The 25,475-nt window shown below is 39.1% G+C and overlaps 1 protein-coding gene and 1 pseudogene across 1 annotated transcript; both read left to right on the top strand.

The window, feature by feature from the left end:
* Nucleotides 1-390: 390 nt before the first annotated feature.
* Nucleotides 391-10,794, top strand: LOC123827343 (annotated as a pseudogene).
* Nucleotides 10,595-25,450, top strand: RFC4 (replication factor C subunit 4). Its single transcript, XM_045851168.1, has 11 exons — nt 10,595-10,843; nt 12,070-12,212; nt 14,156-14,234; nt 18,769-18,848; nt 21,072-21,191; nt 22,743-22,886; nt 23,071-23,191; nt 23,810-23,935; nt 24,943-25,023; nt 25,106-25,222; nt 25,305-25,450. The coding sequence occupies exons 2-11, from the start codon at nt 12,082-12,084 to the stop codon at nt 25,398-25,400; spliced, it is 1,095 nt and encodes a 364-aa protein (XP_045707124.1). The 5' UTR covers nt 10,595-10,843; nt 12,070-12,081; the 3' UTR covers nt 25,401-25,450.
* Nucleotides 25,451-25,475: the final 25 nt, after the last annotated feature.

The raw sequence follows: 25,475 nt of genomic DNA, 5'->3' as shown, positions 1-25,475 counted from the left end.
AAGTTATCCTTTAAACTATGTTTTCTTCTGGAATGTTCATTATTCCTTCATCTTTCAATTCACTATTTGACTAACCTGTAATTATTTTATCAAAAGGACAAAAACCACCTAATAGAGTTAATCAAAGGCTATTTATTCAAAGCCATCACTTGTATTCCAATAGAGGCTGGGAGGGGGTTAAAAGGAGAGTGAGTTTTATAGGCTGAAAAGAGGAAGTCCTTCAACAGCCTTTGGTGAGTATTCTTTTAGGGTGGAATTTTCTAATTCTAATGTGGTGGAATTTTTGGAAGAGAAGCTTCCAGATTGACTTTCAAGTACATTTGGCAGTCCTTGGTAGGTCCACTACCTGCTAGTACCTAAGTGACAGATTTCCTGGCTGGGTAAGGTCTTATGGATTTTTCTGCTTCAACTGAAAGAAAATCTGGAATTAAATTCAACCACTCTAGGAAATACATCTGCAGCCTCAGTGTGTTGCAATGCTGCCCCTTCTGGGCAGCATAGGCTCCTTGAGCATAGGCTCAAGGAAGCTGGAGAAAGCACCTGTTGGCATCTGCAATCCATTTACCAATGGACATCAAGAAAAATGTTATGCCTCCTCAGGCCAATCCAAGGGACGTTTCTTCAGTAGTATGATGGGAGGTCTGATTTCCGTGTTGGAATAACCAACACAAACAGAGTCGTGTATAATTACACCATGCACAGCATCCAGCAAGGTAAAGCAGTCTGGGAGCGGAGAGTATCTCATTATTGCAGCCTGGCATGTCTAGACTGAGAGACCAGTGGTGGGACAAGAACCTAGAAGACTTATCTACCATAAGGGTCTGGCTGCCTCACAGGTATGAAGAAGGCTTCCACAACTACTACAGTTGCACCCTCCCATTCATTAGCAGCATTCTAACCACAGAAGGCAAGGAGAAACTGGACAGGAATGGATTCACAGAGAAATGTGTGGTGCCAAGGATCAGGAAGGTTTCCAAGTACATCATGCTCCAGCAGGCGATACAAGAGTGTGGCTTCCATGTCATTGACCACCCTGATCAAGAACTAAGCCCTTCTCTGAGAAGAGGTTTGTGCTGAGTATGCTGTGTAAGAGCAGTAGGGCAGGGTATTTGGGGGTTACTACCTTTACCAGGTACTCAGGACTTCTAAATACATTAAACTGTAGTTAAAAGGTGTTATGACTTCCATTTAAGTACATTTCAGCTTACCACAGTATAAGAATTTACAAAACTAATTAGAAATTGCCTTGGGTTTCCCAAAGAAAGAAAGAGAGGGAAGAGAAGGGGAAAGGAGAGGAGAGAGAGAGGAAAAGGAAGACCTGGTCCTCAGCTTTGCATTCTTGCATAAGCAATTTCTCATGTTTTAAAAAATGAAGTGAAACCCAGTTTAATTTTTTTCCTATATATTTAGTGAACCTAAGACCCATTTTCACATATATTTATCTTTTGGTTTCAATGTTAAGTGTCTTTTTCATACACTTTTCAAATGCACTGGGGTTTATTTCAGGATTCTCTACTCTGTCCATGGTATGTGTTTACTCCTCATCAGGAGTGTCCATCTTCTTGACCAATGAAAGCAGCATGATGCAAAGTTAGACTATTAAAGTCATATCTGAAAGTTTATCCACTTATAAAGCCTCATACTAGAGTAAATATGTAGTTAAGAGACTGTGTTTTATAAAACTTCCATCCTCATACTCTGACATGGAACTAGGCATACAGGATGACTCCCTGTACGCTGGCTGAGTACAGAAGTGCTAGTGTGGCAACGGGAACTCTGGAGCAGCAGCTGGAAGACCTGGATTCTAGTCCCTGCTTTACTGCAAGCTGATTGGGTGACTATGATACATATAATGGACTGGTGGATTACAAATGGTCTCCATTAGTAGGGTCTATAATTTCTATGTCTTCTTGAAGCTAGGAGTTACAATATTACAAAGTTTTCACCAACAGAACTTGGCAGAAGGTGATGTGTGCTATTTCCAGATTGAATCTTAAAATATTGCACATGTGATCCTTCAATTTCTTCTCTACCTGTGAACTGGAATGCAGATATGTCAGTGATGCCCTTTTGAGGGGGAAAGCTTTTCTGGGAGTTTTGGGGGGATTTCTTTGGTAGAACTACATACTTTTCCAAGTTTATTGAGGAATGATTGCCAAATATAATTGTGTCTATTTAAAGTGTAAAATGCAATGATTTGATATACATACATGTTATGAACTGATTAGCAAATTTAAGGTAAATAACACCTCTGTCCTGGCTGGTGTGGCTCAGTGGGTTGAGCACTGGCCTGCCAAATGAAAGGTCATCGGTTTGCTTCCTTGTCAGGGCACATGCCCGGGTTGCAGGTCAGGTCCCCAGTTGGAAGTGTGCCAGAGGCAATTGATCGATGTTTTTCTCCCTCTTTTTCTCCTTCCCTTCTCCTCTTGAACAATAAGTAAATAAAAACTTTTTTTTAAAAAAGATAAATACCATCTCCATCTCCTGACTTAATTAACTCTGTGTTGTGTATGTGTGTGTATGGTGAGAACACAATCTACTTTGAGCAACTCTCAAGTATACAATACATATGATTACCAATAGACTTATGACTCAGCTTTGACCATATAGAGAGAGATGATGTGCTAGGGGTGGTGGAAAACCTTATTGAACTGGGAATCTTGACTAACTTGGATAGAGCAATCTTCCAATTTGCCTGAACTGTTATATGAGAAATGAACTTAGGGTCATTCTATTGTTGGGTCTCTTTGTTGCAGCCTCTAACTAATACACATGGCATATGACACTGCAAACAAAAGTGTTCTGCAGTTAAAGAGTTTGAGAAATAAAGTAGTTAATAAAAGTATGCAGGTTTTCTTCCTATAAAACTTCTTTGAGCCAGAATATTTTCTTTTCTCCCAAATTGCAACTCGGGGGATAAAATTGCTCATTTCTTGCTGGTTCTGAAAGACACATCTGGAACATACTGATTTAGATGATTTCTATTTTCTCTAAATATTGCATAATTCATAGCTAGTGTTTTGAACGCATTCAGAACACCACCAAGTTTTAGAGAATCAAGGCTGGCATTAGTCCAACCACTTCTCCCAGAGTGGGTTATTTCTAGGGGACAAGGGACAATACCTTCAAACCATTGAGAATATTAATAATTCTTCCTAAAGTTTTAGATTCTGATCTCATTTTTCTGTCTTCCTTCTCATCAAATGGAAAGATGACAAAAGTTTTACCCACACAAGAGTTATTATTTATTTATATATTTATTTATTTATTTTATTTTATGTTCAAAGGGCTTCACAAATGTACTGCAACCACAGTTCATTTGGCAACTATTTCCTGAGTGGCAACTGTGTGTGAGGCTCTGGAGAAGATACAAGGCCCACTGAGCCAGGTGGAAGGTCAGTGTGAACCATCCTGGAGCACCTGGGAGCAGCACCTGAGAACATCACCCATGGTGGCTGGTATTGAACTGGCTTCTCTGGTCGCCCACCTGTGATGTGACATTTGTGGAAAGGGTCTTCCTGTGAGGCCAGGAGGTTTGTGTACTTTGCACTCTGCCAGCACCATCACGTGTGGCCAGTTTTCAATAATTCAGGAAACCAGAAAGCGCTGAGCTGTGTTTCCTTCGAAGTGGCTGGCTAATCAGTGGAAAATGTGTTTCAGAGGATCCCACTGATGTGCGTCCTGGCTATGCTAAGAGTCAGAACCCTGAAGGTTCTTCTATCCAGCTCCAGTTCTTACATATCCTCACTGAGAAATGCATATATTGTAATTGATTATTGGAGAGACCAAAGCAGAGAAGACTGCTAAGAAACCTATATCAAGACTGACTGTATAGGTGTATATTATAAAAAGTGTGAAAATATGCCACCATAGATTATACTCTCTTTGACTTGGTAGACATGGCCAGTGCTGTACAAGCAGCAAAGGGCTCTGTGCATTTTTAAAAAATCCCAGTCTGTTGATTCACAAGCCTTAGTTGTATCTAAAGCAGGTTCCCCACTTTGGGAAAGACATCCCCACAACCTTTTGACAGTTGCTGAATGGAGGAGGTCACGATTGGTTATGCCAGGAGCCCAACAAAGCTGCTCTGCAGAACTTCCCTGAGACATGCAGCAACTCTCCGATGCCTCCTCTGCAGCTGATGTCACTGGCATGGCACAGCTGGCTGGTTTCAACCCTCTTAACTCCCTATGATGTTTAAGAATCAGGAATCAAACGGTAGAGTGGGAAGTGGGAAGGAATGGCTGGACCAATGAGAAAGCCAGGAATGAGCTGAAGAACTCCAGAAATGGCAAGTCAGAGAGGCTCTCATACTCTAGGCTGATTGCATTTTTTCAGGGTCATCTGAGCCATTCACCACCTCTAGGTAAAGATTTGTCTGAGCCTGGAAAGAGGAAGGATCCTCCCAGCACTGCCAAGACTCAGCGGCCACCTTCCTGCTGGTGACTGTCAGTGCACCTGGTCTCCTCAGCTCATGGTGCTGCAGGGGAGGGTGGAGGAGCAGTGTTTTCCTAATGTCTTAAAGTACATCTTGGCCCGGTGTACACACACATACAGACACACATTAAAACAAGTTCTGCACAATGTTACTCTCACTATGAGTGATTCCCTTTAGTAGTTTGCATTGTGTTATTTCATTTTTAAATGCTGCCCCAGATCTACTGGATTGAGTTTCTGGCCTGCTAGTGGAACTCACAATTGGAAAATCACCCTTCAAGGACAGGCAGGGGGAGAAAGAGAAAACAGAGAATCAGAACGGGAATTGGGAGGATACAGGAAAAGTAGAAGAGAGAAAGAAGGTAAGGACAAGTGGAGAGAGGTGTTTGGTGGGAGGTCACACAAAGGCCTGCAGTGATGTCTCTTCAAGAGCACTTGCTCTATAATAACTACATCCCACTCTGTGTGCCCGCAGCCCTGTCTTTTCCATTGGACCCTGGGGTACTCTATAAACCCCACTGCTCGTAGCAGAGGAATTCTTAGAATTAGGCAACACCTTAAAGATCATCCCTTAGTCAAAGAGTTTCATTTTCCAGGGGAGAAAACTGACTCAAAAGAGTCAGCCAGCCCTTAGACAGATCAAAATAACCTTATAGACATGTAACAAAATAACCTTAGAAATAAAAACAGGAAAGATGTGCATACATACACCAAAAAAACAAACAAACAATGACGACAACAACAACAACAACAACAAAAAACTAATTCTCACACAGGCCTTATCAAATACTCATCTTGGCTATACCAACATTTTAAGTTGGTATACATTTTTGAAAAATGAATGGGATGATTCTATTTCTGCACTCATTTCGCTCAGTATTTTGGGAAAGACACAACCCTCAGAGTCTCAAGGCTACTCCTAGTCTATGTACCAAAATGAATGCAAAACTGATACATAGAGATTGATAAAATAAATGGGTAAGTTGGGCCAGAAAAACTCACGGTGATAAGAACTCAAGATCATTCTTTCTTCCTTCCACAGACCATTTTTGAAATTCGTAGTTTGTAAATATAAACGTTTTGGGGACCTTAGTTTTAGTGCTCAGTGCTTAGATTGGGTGGTTGTTTGGCTTTACAAGAGTTAAATGAATCTATTAATAAGTGAACTTAGTCGGGAGTTTAAATTACACTAGTTAGAAAACACTTGTTTGACAACAAAATCCAGAGATAGATTATTTTCCTGTAAATTTCTCTTTTCCCTTATTGTCCACTAGATGGTGGAATGAAGCCACTCTAGATCCTGCTAGCTCAGGCAGCTTTTCCTACACAGATTTTAAATGATTGAACTATATTTTTGTTTTGGTTCCCTCCAGATTATTTTCTATATAAGCAAATTTTAGGGCAATTTCTAGTATATTAATAGGGTCATTTTGACTTAAGGGAGCCAGAGCCGTCTTAAAGAAGCCTCTGGTTCACTGCCTGAGGGCCCGAACCTGGGTAAGACTTTCTCCTCTTCCTTTGGAGCAACACTGGACAGTACCATTGCACTGACATGAGTGAAAGTACGTGAGCCAGGCACTGTGCTAGGAGCTCCAACTCATTGAATCTTCACAGAGAGACTTAATTTAACAGGCGTTAGTTACCACCATTTTGTAAAATACCAGATTAAGAATTTAAGGCATACTGAGGGTAGGTAATTTGTCCAAACAGACAGAGCTGTGCTTGGGCCTGGATCTCGAGAACCTCAAGCACTTGCTTAGCCACTGTGCCACGGCCACCTAATCAACTGCTCCCTGGTGGGTGTGAAACCACAGGGCTAATTTCTGCCTAATCTGCCCCACCAACAATCTAGATCTCAGGAAAGGAATATGTAAGGAATTGGATTCTGGCTCTAACCACAGTGACTCTGTGCCCAGTTGATCTGCAGATATAATATCACAGCTCCCACCAAGGCCTTGATTACAGCTTTGTAAAAACCTGAAGAAGGCTTGGTGAATTTGACAGGCCCCAGGTCCTGCTGGGAAAATCTGGACACTTGGTCAGTTAATGTCTCATGGCCAGGTGCTCAATCTCTAGCAGAGAGCCCAGTAACACATGAGGATACCTTTTCTGAATGATTTTCTGCTGCAGGTGGCATAGACTTGTGTCATCACCATAGGGGTTTGTGTTGTGATTCTGTTTTCCCCACATGACATCTTTTCTCACCATGGACAACTCTAGTACCATAGAGTCCACCTATTTGTAGAGCTCACTGGTTTTATTGCCCAAGCATCAGGGATGCTGGCACCTCAGCCTGGGTCAGCTACAGAACCTTTTTTCTGCTGGCAGTTTTTCTTGTCACTAGATAAACAAGTGAGAACAGTATTTCTAAATATGGAATATGCTTCCTCCACAATCCAAAAAGCCTGCCAGGGTGAGATATGAAACAGTAATTTGTCTTAATTTAGTGGGAATGGGAGGCTATATCCCAGCTTGCCCCAAACCACTGGATCTCTAAAAACTTCATTCATGTGGTAATCCCATGAATCTTCATTTAGCCATTTTTTTCCCTGCCCTCTGGAATGCATGTGTCTTTACCTAGTTTTTCCAATGTATTTGCCACTTCTTTCTCATCTGATCATTAATAAGTAGACCATATGGTCTTCTGCAGAATGTCTAGATGACTCAGGTTTTTAAGACTCTATTAGAGCAGACAGCAGATTTAACCCTCATTCAGGGATACCAGTGGATGTATGCTGGTCCTGTCCTATGAGAATGTAAACTACTTTGGCCCTCCTTCCTAAGGAAGATGGAAAAGAATACATTTATCAGATTGATTGTCAGGTACTATGTATCCAAGGCCATTTTAATCTGATCTAGCAAAGATATCATATCTGGTCCACAGCTGCAATGGGGCGGCTACCACTTAGTTGAGTTTATGATAACCCAGTTATCCTCCAGGGTACATCTTGTTTTTGTCCAGGCCATACTGATGAATGAAATAGGCATATATGATGGGGACCACCATTCCTGCCTACTTGAGGTATATAAGGGTGACATTAATATTTGCCATACCCCTTCAAATGGTATTATTTTTTATTTACTGTCTTGGCTGTAGATGGTAGGGTGGTTTTGCAGGCTTCTATTTGGCTTTCTCCATTATGATAGCCCTTGCCCTGCATGCCAAAGAACCAACATAGGTTCAATACCTAAGTACGGCCTATTCCAACTATTCTTTTGGAAACCAGGGAAATAACCAGCAGGTCAGCTGTGGAACCAGTGGATCTACCATGAGCCAGACCTGGACCAGAACTCCATTTATTACCTGACACCTAACCACCCACTCCAACAGGAGGCGTGCTTTGGGTCCCTGGATATCCCAACTCAGACCTTGTATTTAATAGACCTTAAAAGATTTTGTATTTCTCTTTCCCTCAATGAATAAATGGCTTTTGGTAAAGACTGAGGAAATCATTACCTTATACTTTTGCCATTGTGTTTGCAGGGTCTTTTTTCTTGAGGACCTAAGCTTCTTCATCACCCTATGAGATGTGTGTAGGAGAAGTGGCTGAGGTCTGGAAACGTAGAAAGTACTCATGACTTTTTACTATTGCGGCTGCAGTAAGCCTCCTGATCATCCATCTTTGATTTATTTTGGTTGCATAGATGGAGCAATACACTTGTTCAGTGTCTATCACATCCCTCAAAATGCTGTGTTGTACACTTTCTTAGTTCTCTATCAGACCTCCCTGATTACCTGTGACCTTGCCAGACATGATGACAATTGTACCTACCTTGCTTTTGAGAGTTTAGCATTGCCATCTGGCCTCTGTTATTTTGGAATTCTGATATCCCCATTACTATCAGAAAAGTCTGCACTGTTGTCCCAGCATCTCCCACCAGCAGTCTTGGCCTACAGAGGATAACTCCACACTGAGCTTCTTAACAGTGCTGGAGACACTTCATCAGCTCACTGTCTCTCATTTTGGACAAGAATACTGTATCTTAAGGACAGAGTGGGCTAATGGTTTTTGAACCTTACATAGTATATCCCACTTCTCTGAGTCTTTTGATTTCATCCTCCAGTGTTTGCCACCATAGTTCTGGTGTTTCAACTTTGCTTAATGCGGGCCATTGCTTTTTCCAAGCTTCCAAGGGCCAACCAAATACTATCACCTGGGGTCTTTGACAAGATATTAAACCTGGTGTCATAGGTCTATTCTCCTTTTCCAATTTTATATTCTGTCCTCCTTCATCCAGAACAGTCCTTCACATGCTCTCCTGCTTTGCCAGTTCGTTGCCCAGTCTTGCACATATAATTATTTTCCACCTTTAGCTGGCCTAGCATTTCTCCACCTGGGCCACAGTGTGACTTAATTTTGGTTATTGCTTTGGTGGTCAGAAGTGGAAAGTGGGGGATAATCAGAGATATGTATTGTCTTGGAAGACAAAAACTCCATATCACCCAGCTTATACATACATCCTCAAGAGATAGATGATCATCAGCTGTTAACAGAAAAGGTTACTTCTGTAGATCATCAGGGTTCGGGGAAACATAGAAATTTAAGATTTTCAAATTTATTGACCCAGATGATCCCATTTTAAGTCTCAGCACCCCTTTTACTTTTTTTTTTCTCAGTTAGGGCCTTGACCTTGGTGTAGCAGACTTGGTAGGGTTGAGAATTTAACCTTCTCTGGAACCCTGCCACTCCTATAACTAATTTTTTGGGTCTATCCCAAAGATTTATTTTTATTTATTTTTATTTTATTTTTTGTCCTGTGGCTACAGGATGTGTAAATCATTTTATATGTTGCCAAAGAGACCCTCTGGCTTCCACACTTGGTCTGATACTGGCAATTAATCACCTTCAGAATTTCATTGTCTTTAAAAATGTTTTTCTTTCATTCTGAATTAATGAGCCCTCCCCCAAATGGCCATCCAATTTCAAAGTTCTTATAATTACTATTTCCTAAAAGCCCTGAGATATTGCATGTGTTGGTACACTCCCTTCCACAGGCATCCCAGTCTCGTTTGCCACTGGTGAAAGTCTGAACAGTTGCCCTAGGGTTCCAGGGGCTATCAGTGCTCCACTGCCACCAGAGACAGGGTTTTCATTACCAGGAGGCTGGTAATGACTCAACTTCAAAACTTCATCTTAGTCTTTTTCTAGGACCACTTCTTGTACCAACCGTCATCGGTTGAATTCCTTAGGAAACAGATTCTGAGATTTTCATGCAGGGTTTTTATTGCGTGGTACTTTCGGAACCAACACCTGAGAGGGGTCAGACAGGCATGATTGGGCAGAAGTTGTACTGTGATGCAAGTGCAACAGAAATCTAGAGTCCGCAGTTCTTGGGCTCTGGTGGAATTAAACAGTATCAATCCTTTTTTTATTGGGCATCTTCACCACCAGGTTTCTGGCCAGGGCTCTGGGATTTGATGACTGTAGCTGCATGCAAGGTCCATCCTCTCACCCACGAGTAGACACTAATAGACCCTGTTGCATACCCATATGCACCCAAACAGGGTAGGAAAGGCATTTCCTCAGACGTTTCTACCTTTAAAAGCGCGCTCGGTTTACTCCGCGACTACGAAGGCAAAGAGAGAATACGGATCCTTCGGGTGCCCTCTGCTGGCGAAAGAGCGACTCCACCCTCCCCAATCTCCGTTCTTGGCGCGAAGCAGGTTGAAAGACGAAGTGCTTTGCCTCGGAAAGGCCAGCGAGATGCCTCATTGGTATTAAGTTCACAGTGAGGGACAGTTTATACAGATTCCAACCCCAAAAGGGTATGAACCTTCGGAGTCCCTCGGTGGACCGCGGGGTTCCAGAAGCTCGCACACCCCTACCCAACTGCTACCGCGGGTGACCGGCCGCAGATCCCTCCCCGCCCACGTTCGCTGAGCAGGCCGAACCCGCGCGTCTCCGCGGGTCGGTCTCGGTCAGACACCTTTGCACTGCAGTCTCCAGTGGGAAGAATGCAGGAGGGCAGAGTGAAGCTATCTTTACACTTCCTCAGTCATCGTCGTCCCAGTCTATGCAACCCTAAAACCCTGTGTGTCTTCTCGCGTCTTTAAGCAAAACCCTGCGGATGTAGAAGGCTAAGGGTTTAACCCGGCCGGGGCGCGCGGCGGGCCGGAAGTGACGCTTACTTCCGCGGATTCCCGCCGTGCCCTTCGCCGGCCGTTTCGTGGCGGGAACTTAGGCGACCGTTCTGACTGCAGCATCTCTGTCACCGTGTCAGGCCGCTCGGGGCTCTCTGAACCTGATATTTTCAGATTGGAAAACGGAGCTAAAACTTCGATACTGCCTCGCCCTTTCACCGTCCCAGAAGCCCCAGGAACGAGCCGGCGGCGTCCTCGCTCCGGAGACGGGCTGAAAGGCCTAGGCAGAGCCCGGGAACACGCGCGGGGAGCCGGGGATCACAGGTGACCAGCCGTAGAAGTTGCAACGGTCGCCTTCCCCTTCCTCAGCTTCTGCGCCGGTGGTGCCCCTGTGTTGTCTTCCACCTACGTCGTAGCGCGCACAGGGCTGGACCAGCGCTCTGGCCTAGCTGCCGCCTACCCCTTCGGGAAAACAGTGACACAGTGCAGCATCTTTCGGAGCCCCGTTCTGGGCTCTATTCTATTTAGCAGCCTGTGGCAGGAATGGAGTAATCCAACACGTTAAAAACCGTCGCTATTTACAGATATTAACAGTTTATTTTGTTTACTGAGTATATACCCATAAGCCAAGTACAGAACTGTGTTTGCACAATTCTTTTATTTAACTCAGTTGCTTTATGGAATAGGCCTTAGCTCTTTTTACAGAAGGGGAACCTGTGTCTCATAAATGGCGATTCAGTCGTCAGATACTGTGGAGCAGCTCTCATGTACCAGTCAGTGCAGTAGGCCGTGGGGACGTAGCAGTGACAAAAACAGAATGGCTACTAAAGCTGAGAATTTTTGGACAAGCTAATGACGCCTTTCTATTCCCTGAAAACAGCCTTCTCTTTACTTGAATGTTAATAGTGGTTACCTTCTGGGTGAGAGTTTGTGTGAATTTTTTTAACTCTGCCATTCCTGCAGTGTTGATTTCTTCAAATGAGCAAAAACAACTGTTTCCATTTTAACAGATTTCCCCAACCATACCGGCTCTCCCCAGAAAATAGCCTCTAAGGCAGTAATGGGCTCTGCCAGTAAAATGGGCCCTTGAGTGGAGCTCTAGCCCCTCTCTCACTCCCCAAAAGTGGAGGTTCTCATTTGTGGTCCAGCACTCCAAACGGCTGAGTCCATTCCAGAGGCTGAGCTAGAGCTAAGCCCATGACCAAAATGGAAGAGACTATAGAGGCCAATGCAGAGTCTGGCCATCAATGACATATTTATCAAAAAGTTTGGAACTTAAAAAAAATGTTCTGATGTAAGATATATCTTTATTCTGTAACTCCCTCATTGAGAATAGATTCTAAGTTCCTTAAGCCCTTTGACCTTTTTTATGGTCTCTGCAGCTTTCAGTACAATGCGTTGAGAGGGTGCTAGGTCGGTCATGGATCAGGGGGTGATGCCCTTTATTAAGTAATTATTGAATATCTTTGCACAAGGGTAAGTGTGCTTTCTGACTGTACTTCCTCATAACAGTTTCAAAAGAGCTTTTTTTCTGTCTTGCACCTGAGCAGGGTGAAGTAACCATGCAGGCATTTCTAAAAGGCACATCTATCAGCACTAAACCACCATTGCCCAAGGATCGAGGGACAGCTGCCACTGCCGGAAGCAGTGGTGAGAACAAGAAAGCCAAACCTGTTCCATGGGTGGAAAAATAGTAAGAACTCTTGTGTTTTTGCTGAAATTGTTAATAAATTACATCTCTAATCAGCTTTGAGCACTTTTTTTTTTTAACTTGAGGGGTGATTTGCACTGTTTAGACTTTGTCCTCGAAAATCACTCAATTGTGTATGTCATAGAACCTTGGAACTAAAAGGTACCTTAGAATCTATAACTCAGGTCTAGTCTGACCAGCATGGCCCAGTTGGTTGGGCATTGTCCCACAAAGCGAAAGGTTGCCAGTTCAATTCCTGGTCAGGGCACATGCCTGGGTTGCCAGCCCCATGCCTGGATGGGACGTGTGCAAGAGGCAACCAATCAATTGATGATTCTCTCACACATCAATGTTTCTCACCGTCTCTTTCTCCCTCCTATTTCCTCTCCCTAAAAAATAAATAAATAAAACCTTTAAAAATGTATTTAACTCAGGTCTATGGTTTTAGCACTTGGGATTCAGCATTAAAGAAAACAAAATTTGTATAAGCTGGCTCTTGGCCAGGAGTTCTATTTAAGTCCACATAATCTGTTCCCTTTTCATTACTGATAGGTGGAAATTGTTTTTGTTTTTTTATACATTTTTGGTAAAACCAACACTTGAGCCCTGTCTGGTATGGCTCAGTGGATTGAGCATGGCCTGCGAACCAAAAGGTCACTTGTTTGATTCCCAGTCAGGGCACATGCCTGGGTTGCAGGCCAGGGCCCCAGTTGGGGGCTTACAAGAAGCAACCAATTGATCTATCTTTCCCTCTTTCTCTCTCCCCTCTCTCTAAAAATAACGTCTAAAAATAACCCAACCCAACACTTAGAGTGGCACTTAAATTTCAGTCAGCTAAGTGGTGTTATGACAAGTTGTAACCCCAGGTGCAGCCTCAGTAATCACCAAGGGTTTGTAGATTACTTATAGGCCAACAAGACCCTCATGTTTTGGCACCAACAATTCTTTTAAAAAGGGCAAGTCACATAAAAATCTAAATTTTTAAAATTAAAACATACAAAGAGGCAAAAACTATGTTTTCAGCTTCTCAGGAGATTAGGCAACAAATTAGATGCAAATTCTCAACTGCTAACAGTTGGACTTGAATACTGCTCATTTTGGAAAGGTCACAAATTTATCAATTCTCCATATTCCCTATTTTCTCTTGCCTTACTTCACTCTGCCTTATTCACTTTTGTTATCTGCCTGGGCTCTGCAGGTATTTGAATATGAAGCTGGTTTATAACATACACTGATTTTCCTAGAAAACGTAACATGAAATTCTTGTCTGGCACTGACCCAGTCAATTAGAAAAAAATGACTCAAAAGAGTATCTTTGATTAGTTAACTAAGCACAAAGCTTAATTTTAGGGTTGGGAGTATAACTTTTAGCTTTTCTTAAAATCACTAGTTAATGATTTAAGCTGAAAACTGTATATTTCATATAGATTAAACTTATTTTGTCAGCCCTCAACAAAGTAAATAGATACGCATTTTTTGTGCAGTTAAGTAATGAAAGTAATTAGTATTAACCAGTTGACAATGTAATAACTATGTAGCTGTATTAGCCAAAATAGTTGTCTATCCTCAGGTTACTAAATAGTTCTTTCTCCCTTTTCAGTGTAGGTGCATGATCTTGTCACAATATAATACTACTTTCTAGGCAAGTGTTCACTTTAAATTTTTAACCAATTAGCATTTGTGGTGTAATAAAATCCTTTTTTGCTTAATTTTTGTAAGCATAACAGATGCAAACTATGTGTCTGGGAAAGTGAAAAATTACTTTATTATATACTTGCTTAAGGTAAAAACAAATAGGGTTTCCACCTACTTCCCAATTAGGAAAGTTTCTTATTTTATTACCAACATATGAAAATTATCATCAGTTATTTGGTAAAAAGAATACTTGGAGACTTTTCTGTGGCTACTATCGTACACTAAATAACCTGTTTGTTTGTTTTTTCCAGTCGCCCAAAATGTGTGGATGAAGTTGCTTTCCAGGAAGAAGTGGTTGCAGTACTGAAAAAGTCTTTAGAAGGAGCTGATGTGAGTAGCGGATAATATTTAATGTCATTGGGAGATTTAAGACTTAATTTATTCACCCCTTTCCTTCCTTTATAACCTTCTGCCTCCTTTAAGTACTATGCTATGTATACAGGAGGCCCTTGATGACTATTTGTACAATGGATGATTAGTTCAACAAATATTTGTTGAGAATCTCCTATTCTATCCTATGGCATTATTTATACTGCTCAGGCATAGAACATTGAGCAAGGCAGACTGGGTCCCTTTGCTTATGAGCTTTTATTTTGGTGGGGAATGATAGTATAAGCATGTATACCAAATAAATAAGAATTCTAGATAATAAGTGCTATAAAGTCAGAGATTCTTTGAAAGTGTAATTTCTCTGGTAGTTACAAAATTGTCACAGAGCTGTAAAGTACAGCATAGGGAATATAGTCAATATTGTATGGTGCCAGATGGGTGGGTACTAGGCTTCTAGGGGGAGGATCACTTTGTAAATTATATAAATGTCTAACCACTGTGCTGTAACTAATATAAAATATTACTGAAGTCAACTGTAATTGAAAAATTTAAAAATACAATTTCTCACCTAATTTTAGGATTTAGTTTGAACTACAATACAAAATAATTGAGCATTTCATTCTGGTCATAGCATTGGGTCTCCTGCTTTGATGAGTGGGATATTATTTCCTTGAGTGATTTGCATTTTAGAGTATTCAGAGACAAAATAAGCCCATATAAAGAATTGGCAGTTTAAAATTTTATGATAAAATGCTTTGAGTATTCAGTGAAGAAAAAGAAAAAAGTTGCAAATGAAAGTGGTATTTGGCCCTGGCTGGTGTGGCTCAATGGGGTGAGGACCAGTCTGCGAACCAAAGGGTTCAGCAGTTTGATTCCCATTCAGGGCACATGCTTGGATTATGAGCCAGGTCCCCAGCTAGGGGCATGCAACAAGTAACCAATTGATGTTTTCCACACACATCAATGTTTCTCTCCCTCTTCTTCCTCCCTCCCCCTCTGAAAATAAATAAATAAAATCTAAACAAACAAAAAAACCAAAAGTGGTATTTGGTTTTTGCTTTATTCCATAGATTTCCTTCCTCTTAACCTGGCTGCTTTGAATTAGAGGTTCTTTTGGTTTTTGCTGCCATTGTTCTCTTCTTGGAGTTACAGCACAACAGTACATATTTTGAAAGAAGTTATATTTCTAAAACTATTTAAGATCTTTTTCTTTACCAGTATTTGATTTGATCAAGTATTTACCTTTTAATTATTTAATAGTATACAATTGTAATTGCTTGGTGATATTTACCCAGATTTCAGGACAAGGTGTATTTTAATTGCTAGTATTCTCAATTCTAAGCAAATCTAGTGGGATTATGATTCAACTCTTAACTTTATACCATCTAATTTACAAGGCTGAATTAATAATTTTAAACACTTGTTCAATATTTTGTGTTTCCTTTTAGACTAAATTTGGTAAAACTTAAAGATGAAGTCATTTTTTTTAATTCTAAAGAGTAAAGGGAAATAATTCCATCACTTTAAAAAGTTTTAAGGAAGAATTTATAATTCTTTTTTCAAAACTCAATTTTAAGAACTGATACTTTGCTTAGAATTCTTCCCCCCAGGTTTATTGAAATATTATTAACATATATCTCTATAAGTTTAACGTATACAGCATAATGATTTAATGTTATATTGTGAAATGATTTAAGTTTGGTTAATATTCACCATTTCATGCAGATACAATAAAAGAAAAAGAGTTCACCCTTACAAGAACACTCTTAACAACTTTTATATATATATCATACAGTGGCGCTAATTATCATGTTGTTCATTACATCCTTAGTGCTTATTTATTTTATAACTGGAAATTTGTACTTTCTGACCACCTTCTTCCAGTTTCCCCTCTCCCAGCCCCTGGCTCTTTTTTAATTAGTATTTTTATTTTATTATGCACATAAGTGAGATCGTACAGTATTTGTCTTTCTCTGGCTGACTTATTTCACATGGCACAATGCCCTCAAGGTTCATCCAGGTTGTTACAAACGGCGAGACTTCCTAGTACTTTATGGCTGAATAAAATTCCATTATGTGTATGTTAATTAAATTTTAATTAAAATTTTAAGGTAACATTGATTAATAACATCATAGGAATTTCAGGTGTACATTATAATTCAATGTTTGTATACTCTATTGTGAACCCACTACTTGGTCCATTTTCCTTCCATTACCATATGTTTGACACCCTTTACCCAATTTGTTTTCCCTGCCAAAACCCATCCTGTCTGGTAATCAACATTCTGTTGCCTGTCCCTGTGAGTTTGTTATTTTTTATTTATATTCCACATGAGTGAAAGTATATGTTTTTTTTCCTTTTCCATCTGGCTTATTTCACTTAGTATAATACTTCCAAGATCCATCCAGGTTGTCGTAAATAGCAGTATTTCATCTTTTTTTTATATATATAGCTGAAGTATTCCATTGTACATATATACCACATCTTTATTCAATCATACGTTGATGGACACTTAGTTTGTTTTCATGTCTTGGCTATTGTAAATAATGCTGCAGTAAACATAGGGGTACACACATCTTTACAAACTAGTGTTTTCATATTTTTCAGCTAAATACTCAGAAGAGGAATTTCTGGATTATATGGTGGTTCTATTCTTGATTTTTTAAGGAACCTCTACATTGTTTTTCATAGTGGCTGCACCAACTTACATTCCCACCAGCAGTGTACAAGGGTCCCTTTTCTCTACATCCTCTCCAACCCTTGTTATTTCTTGTCTTTTTGATAATAGCTATTCTAGTGGGTGTAAGGCGACATTTCATTGTGGTTTTGTATTTCCTAATAACTAGTGATCCACATACAGTTCTTGAATGCAGCATATGTATCAGACTTATTTAATGTAAAGTTTAATAATTTTACCATGTTTTAAAGATTTATATTAATTTTATATATAATTTGATATAAATTGTATCAGATTTAAAGAATTTGAATTATATATGCTAGTTACCTGGACGAAGCATTTTAAATTTGAGGTATGCATGCATCCAAATAATAGTTATAACCTTAAAAACAAAGGAGCCTAGGGGCGTTTTTTTGGATTTTGTTTTTAGTGAATCTCATAGTTTGTATCTTAAGCTATTTGTTACTAATGTAGCAGTAACAATCTTCTAATATATTTATAAATATATATTAATGTTTATATTTATATATTTATGATTTATTTGGCATATATTGAGTACTGCACGAGATGCTGAGAATATAGATGTGAAAGAACAAATATAGTCTTGACTTTCTTAAGTTTATAATCTAATAAAGTAGACACGTATTTTACTATGAAACCCAAAAGTTAAGTAAATAATAAATAATTGCTAATGAGGAGACCTACTTTAGATTGGAGGGTCAGGGAAGGCTTCTGATTTGTAATGCACAAGGAGTTGGCCAGCAGAAAGAGGAGTCAGACCCTCACTTGTGGGGGATAGCATATGTGCAGGCCATAAAGTGTTTAGCTATTGGAGGTCGTTGTAAATTGGAGCCTAGAAGGTAAGAGAAGTGGTGAGCAAATCATGGATGTCCTTGTAGGTTATGGTAAGCAGGTTAATTCATTTGTCTGTTTTTGTTTTTCCACTTGGAGTATGAAGCCAGTGAATAGTTTTAAGTAGCAAGCAGAGCAACATTGACTTGGGTGAAGAATGAATGGATAAGTAGGGGTCGAGGGTGGGGATTAGGCAAGAGTGGAAGCAAATAAACTACTGCCTAGTTTTCCATGCATACATGAAAGTACATACTGAAAAATGTACAGTTTTGTAAGTGAGCTAATTAGAATTTAGAACATTTATTAATCTATAACACAGTTCAGTTGTCTGCTTGATAAGGAGCCAAGCTAGCTAGACTGAGGGTATAAAAGAAGATAACCAGTTATTTCATTTATCTTTCCTTTCTCTAATTAATTCTCCCTAATATATGCATGCATCCTACAGGGTACATGATCATAATGAAGTACTACCTGGCATTTAATAGATGCTTATTAGTTCTTATAATGTTTCTATTCTTGCAACTTCAGCTCATCCAAAGCCCTACTGTGTATTTTCACTCCTTTTTCCTCAGTATTGGCCAAATCCAATTATCCTTTGTTCTATTTCTTCTTGAAACAACTGACATCTTTACAAAATGTAAAATCTTGCCCAATCCTGAGCAAGGAGGTGCGGTAGGAAACTGACAGAAGCTTGGGAATTCAGAAATAAACATTTTCTGCATTGAAAATTCCACCTATGTATATTAGGTATAGAGCAATCATAAATATGATTCAGCTTAAGATACTAGAAAGACATGTTGGGACAAAAGTCAGTACTATGTGAAAACGCTGGATTTAGAACTGTTAATACTATGTTATCGGTTATATGAAGAAATCTGTGTATTAAGATATATGTGCCTTCTCTATGGTGGTAATTATTGCACTGTTCCAGACATTTTCAATCATCATTTTCACGTAGGTGTTCCAGTGTACAATTTAAAAACAATAAAATTTAACTTCTACAGCTTCCTAATCTCTTGTTCTACGGACCACCTGGAACTGGAAAAACATCCACTATTTTGGCAGCAGCTAGGGAACTCTTTGGGTAAGTTGAAATCTCACTCTTATTTTAGACTTGACACTGCTTGACACTGCAAAAATTCTCCAAAAATTTGCAGTTGGTTTCTCTGTGAAATTGTTGGGTTTGTTTTTGTTTCTGAATTTTTATTAATCCAGTGCGCTCATTTCCACTTCCTCCTCTCCAATAAATTAGCTTTCCTACATCTTTTGTAACCTTCATTCTGAACCTTATTCAAATGCTTGAATATACTGCATACAAGGAGCCTCATGATATTTATCAATTTTTTTTTCATTATGAACTTGGGCCTAGAGAACCGAACCTATCTCCAGTCATATTGAGTTTCATCACTCTTAATGATTGCATTCAAATCTGTGTTATGTGATCAGATCTGTTGTGTCTTATGCTACTAACCTAAACTACCTCTTCTTGAGTTCCTTCTTGCTTTGGCTTTTCTAGGCCCTGTCTCTGGAGTGGCTAGGCCAGCTCCTTGGCCTCAGATATCCTGAGTTTAAGCATTGTGTGTGGTAGCTGATGCAGTATGATTCCAGATACAGCACCTGTGGGCCACCTTCCTAGAGTCCTCTTCCTAGATTCTGTCTTGGCTTAGCCAACAATCATCTAGGAGCCTTTTACCTAGAAAGATATCAGTCCAGGTCTGATACCCATGCAACATGCTCCAATATACCAAAAGTATCTTGAATTTATCCAGAATTTTTATATCGGGCTATATGACCAAAGGGTACATCTGAAATTCTACATATGAAAATTAGATGCCTCTGCCACCACCAAATGAGAAGACAAAAGGCAAAGCTGCTGTGAACCTAGTATTGTATTTATTTGACGATTTTTGTTTCCTAAGGAAATACTAAAAGTTTTTCTGATTATTCCACAACTCCTCAGTTAGACCTGCACTGAACCAGTCTTAGCAATGTAGTTATAATGAAATTATTAAGTAGTTTATTATTAGTTATTCTAGAGTAAGTCTAAATTATGTCATTTTTAAAGTATCCTTTTAGAACCAAAAGAATGTATTTTAAGTATAAATTTCACATTTAATACTATACATGGTTTTAAAATAGAAAATATATGCAAAGATCCCTGGCTGGCATGGCTCAGTGGATTGAGTGCCAGCCTGTGAACCAAAGGATCACTGGTTCGATTCCCAGTCAGGGCACATGTTGTTAGGCAAGGTCCCCAGTTGGGGATACATGAGAGGAAAAAATTGGTGTTTCTCTTCCTCTCTCCCTTCCTTTTCTTCTGTCTAAAAATAAATAAAAGCTTTTTAAAACACCAAATAAAATAGCAAATATATGCAAAGAGCTTCCTAAACGTCTATACCCATAGAAAAAATAGTTGGGATATTATGCTATTTAGGAAAAATAAATCTAAATCTTGTTTTATTATTAAAAATATGTATAAATAGAAAAATGACTGGGAGTTTTCAAAATAGTACTTTGGGTGTAACAGTTTTAATTATTTTTTGATTTCTCAGATTTTCCTATAGTGAGCTACTTTTAATAATTTTCTTAAAAATTCACTTTAAGAAACTATTCAGGTTTTTAACCTAGCAATTTTCCTTATAGCAAGCTACATATGGAAATAATTTAAAATATGCTACATTGCAGCATTATTTAAAATTGTAACATACAGCCCTGGCTGGTGTAGCTCAATGGATTGAGGGCGGACTGGGAACAAAAGTGTCCCAGGTTCGATTCCCAGCCAGGGTACATTCCTGGGTTGCAGGCCATAACCCCCAGCAACCGCACATTGATGTTTCTCTCTCTCTCTCTCTCTCTCTCTCTCTCTCTCTCCCCCCCACTCCCTCTCTGAAAATAAATAAATAAATAAAATCTTAAAAAAAATTGTAACATACTTAATATTATTTGTCTACAAAATAGACAGATGTTAAATAAGTGATGATACATAGGATGGAATGTCACATAGCTATTAAAATTGTATTTCTGGAGGTTCTGATGACATGGCAAGATGGTTTTGATGCAATACCAAATGGAAAATTTTTTAAATATTTTAAACATGTGATGTCATGTACTTATTTTTCTAAAGCATGGAAAAAAGCAAAATGTTAACTGTTTGTCTCTGCAAAAGAGAAAATATAAAAGTGATTGTATACCTTATATTGTTTAGTAAGTGGATTTTAAACCACTGCAGGACATGCAAATGTTAAAATGTGGTTAAACCCCAGTTATACGCTCTATGATGTTTCGTATTTCCTTCATTTTGACATAGGCATGAACTTTTTCGATTAAGAGTTCTTGAGTTAAATGCATCTGATGAACGTGGAATACAAGTAATTAGAGAGAAAGTGAAGAATTTTGCTCAATTAACTGTTTCAGGAAGTCGTTCAGAGTAAGTTACACTCACCTTCCCTTTTCCACACCATGTCATCGTATAAGGGGATACCCCCTCCGTGAAATTTATTTATAAAAAAAGTGTATTTATTCTTAAATGTTTAAACTTCATCACCTTCAAAGAACTCTCCACTGATGCAACACACCTATTGAGACATTTTTTTCCACTGCTCAAAACAGTTTTTGAACTCATCGATTTTGATGCCTTTTAGTGTTTCTGCCATTTTTTGTTTCACCTCTTCCACATCAGTAAAACATTTCCCTTTGAGGACTTTCTTCATCTAGGGAAACAAAAAAAAGGTCACTTGGGGCAAGATTGGGTGAATAGGGAGGGTGGGGTACAGGGGTCATGTCATTTTTGGTTAAAAACTGCTGAACACTTAGCACACATTGTGGGCAGATGTGCTCAGAAGTCACCCATCATGAAGTGGGCCAATGTGTTGAGTCTTCAAAAAAAATTCACTGAACCCAAACACAGCCTCTCACAACAATGCTAGCTAGTACACTGATACAGAAATATCTAGCAGGGAAAGCCTGTACTACAAGGGGCCCACCTTCTGGAAGATTAATTCCAGTTTTTTGGGGTCCCCCTTGTATTGGTTTAAAATGCTTATTTCTGCCAAATTTGCAAGTCCTTTTTCACGGTAGATCATATTTTTATCTAAATTAATTTAAAGCCAGAAATGACCTTTCTATTATAATTTTCTTTAGCTGTCTAGGGTTTTGCTGATATTTTTCCTAAGGAGTATTTATTAATCAAATTTGCATGTATAACAAAAATCCTGACTTTTGCTATTATTAAAAAAATAGCCAGATATGTTAAGCTTCAAGGTATATTTCATAATTAGGGTGAAGGTGTAATTTCTTGTCTCAGCTTAGATGCTTTTAGAGTGAAAGAGAAGGTATTATTAATAATTAATAGGACTGCCCTGAGTTAAACAGGGACGTCTAGTCAACTACTTATATTCCTTAGGTGGCAAAGTTCCAATATTAAATTTTTGGTAAATTCTGATATGTTTATATCAGAGGACACATTAAGAATTTGTAGAAAGTGAATGACTAATTTTTGATACGCACCTTGAATTTACAGTGCATATAAAACATATCTGATAAGGCACTTAGCTCAAGAATATATAAAGAGCTTTTACAATTCAATAATAAAGACAACCCAATTTTAAAATGGGCAAAGTATGTGACTAGACATTACTCCAAAGAAGATACCCAAAAGGCTAATTTACATATGAAAATATATTCGTTATACAGTGCTGGTTGGAACATAAAATGATGCAACCAGTTTGGCTAAAAAGTTAAACAGAGTACCACGACCCAGCAATTTTACCCCTAAACATAAACCCACAAGAAATGAAAACATGTCTGTTCAAAACATGTATACAAATGCTCATAATGACATTATTCATAAGGGTCAAAACATGGGAGAGTTGGGAGAAGAATGGCATTGGGCATGGGATTTCTTTTGGGATGATCAGTATGTTCTAAAATTAGATTGTGATGATGTGAATTATAACTTCTATATGTTTCTCTGAATCAGTGGGAAGCCATGTCCTCCTTTTAAAATTGTGATTCTGGATGAAGCAGATTCTATGACCTCAGCTGCTCAGGCAGCTTTAAGACGTACCATGGAGAAAGAGTCTAAAACCACCCGATTCTGTCTCATCTGTAACTATGTCAGTCGGTATGTGTATTGCCCTGAAGATAGATGCTAGGCAGTGTTAATTTGGTAACCCCCAGTTAGGGAAAGAAAAAAATGTTTCACAGCTACATTACTGTCTATGTTCTCCATCAAATCTTGACAAAAATGAGTTTTTGAGGTGGCCTCCTTCTTTAGACACTGATTTGCTTTTTCCATTATTTTACAGAATTATTGAACCCCTGACCTCTAGATGTTCTAAATTCCGCTTCAAACCTCTGTCAGATAAAATTCAACAGCAGCGATTACTAGACATTGCTGATAAAGAACATGTCAAAATTAGCAGTGAGGTAATTACTAATTCCTTCGATGAATGTATATGAAGAGGCCCTGAAAAGGAGTCATGTGTGTTGCTTCAATTTCTGATGCCAATTCTTCAGGCAAAGTTAAGCTAAATGAACAAGTTGGAATATCTAGAAATTACAGGTTGTTTTTTATTGCCATTACAAGTGTATATCTATCAGCATTTTAGAGACCCAAAACTGGGGCAGATGTCATACATATAATGCAAATACATATAATACATATAATGCAAATATGTATGCATACATATAATGCAAATTCTGCAACAACAGATCTTTACATGACAAGATTTTAGTCTCCTTGGTTATGAAATTTTAGTAGGGAAAGTATAGGCTTTTTACTTAGAACAGAATTGAACCATAATTTGAACTTTCTTTGCTTTATGTAACTGAGAAAATAGGATGAGAAGTATGGAACATCTGTCTGCAAAGGCAAGAGATCTCTATCCTTCCATTGAACTGAGGCTATCTCCATGAATTCTGCTATTTTTTCCCCAGTTACTCTAGGATAAAATACAGTGCTTCTCATTTGATTAACATCAAAAAGCCTTAGTTGGTCATCCAAGGTTAAAAAAAAAACACCACAAAACTTCTTTTTCCCTTCAGGGAGTGTCTTGTCTTGTTAAAGTATCAGAAGGAGACCTGAGAAAGGCCATTACATTTCTTCAAAGTGCTACTCGATTAACAGGTGGGAAGGAGGTCACAGAGAAAGTGATCACAGACATTGCTGGGGTAAGAGCACGTTATTCTTAAATTCTTTTAGGAGGCTCTTTGTGGCTTTTAGAAAACTTTCATCTAAGTATATACATACAGAATGCATGTGTTTAGTCCCTTCATGCTGCTGGAAAACATCAGGCTGTGCAGCTTACAGATTCATTCAGTAGTTCTGGAGGCTGGGAAGTCCAAGATCAAGGCACCCAGACTGTTGTTAGAAGGACCTACTTTATAGTTAGTGGACCCGATTCACAGCCTGAATCTTCCTGTGGCAGAAGAGAGTTCTCTGGGCCCTTCCTTTTATAAGGACACTAATTCCATGAGTGCTCCACCATCATGACCCAGTTACCTCCAAAGGCCCCCTCCAAATACCATCACTTTAGGGATTTTCTAACATATTGAGGGGGTCACATTTAGTCTATAGCATGTGCCAAGTACTATGCTAGCTAAGTGAATACCTGGGGGTGCAGAGTGCTTTGGGCATGTGGCAGTTAATGATTTAACCCTATTAAGAGAAAAATGTGTCACATCTCTTCTTTAGATACTCCTGTTAGGCCTTAGCATTTTCATACCATAATGAAACAGCATTAGTTCCCTTTATCTGGGTATTAAGAGACGTTTTAAACTGATCATTATTAGTGCCACCTTTCTTGAAGAAAGGGCACACCCACTTGAGATTCCTTTTCAAATTACTTGTTTGATTTTAACCACCGCTCTGAGGTGTACGGTTAAAGCCAGAGCCCCCAAACTTAAAAGTAAAAAATACATCACCCTTATTGCATAATGACTGGACTCTAGATCACCTTCTGAAACTCAGAATTGAGCCCAATGCTTACAGCTGGCCCCTTTTCCAGGTCCTTGCCTTCTCGATGCTCTAGATTCAGTATCTATCAGGATAACAGCTTTACACCCTATAATAGTAGGACCCAATGAACTAACCAAGCATGGAACAGAAAGGAGTGGGCTGGGCATAGGCTTTGCAGAGTAATGCCCAAAATGTCTTCATCCTGAAAACACCTTTTTAGATGATACCAGCTGAGACAATTGATGGAGTATTTGCTGCTTGTCAGAATGGCTCTTTTGACAAACTAGAAGCTGTAGTAAAGGTAAGGTAAAGTTAAGTTATTTTACTAACTTTGGGGAGAGAAAATTAAATGATGACATCAAACACCCTTTTTTTTGTTACAGGACTTAATAAATGAAGGTCATGCAGCAACTCAGCTTGTAAATCAATTTCATGATGTAGTTGTAGAAAACGACGACCTTTCTGATAAACAAAAGTCCATTATTACAGAAAAACTTGCTGTAAGTAGGCATTTTTGCACATTTCAACAAAATATTTATACCTGAGAAAAGGAAATTTACTAACCTTTTCTTTTTCTTGTAGGAAGTAGATAAATGCTTAGCAGATGGTGCTGATGAACATCTGCAATTGATTAGCCTTTGTGCTACTGTGATGCAGCAGTTAACTCAGAATTGTTAAAACCATGTTAATGTTTTGTTTTGTTTGAAATAAATAAAAAAAAAAGGCCCTGACTGATGTGGCTCAGTGGATTGA

Source organism: Phyllostomus hastatus, unplaced genomic scaffold (assembly GCF_019186645.2).
Source record: "Phyllostomus hastatus isolate PE091 unplaced genomic scaffold, TTU_PhHast_1.1 phas_contig_86, whole genome shotgun sequence".
NCBI lineage: Eukaryota > Metazoa > Chordata > Mammalia > Chiroptera > Phyllostomidae > Phyllostomus > Phyllostomus hastatus.
This window is presented reverse-complemented; position numbering and strand designations above follow the sequence as displayed.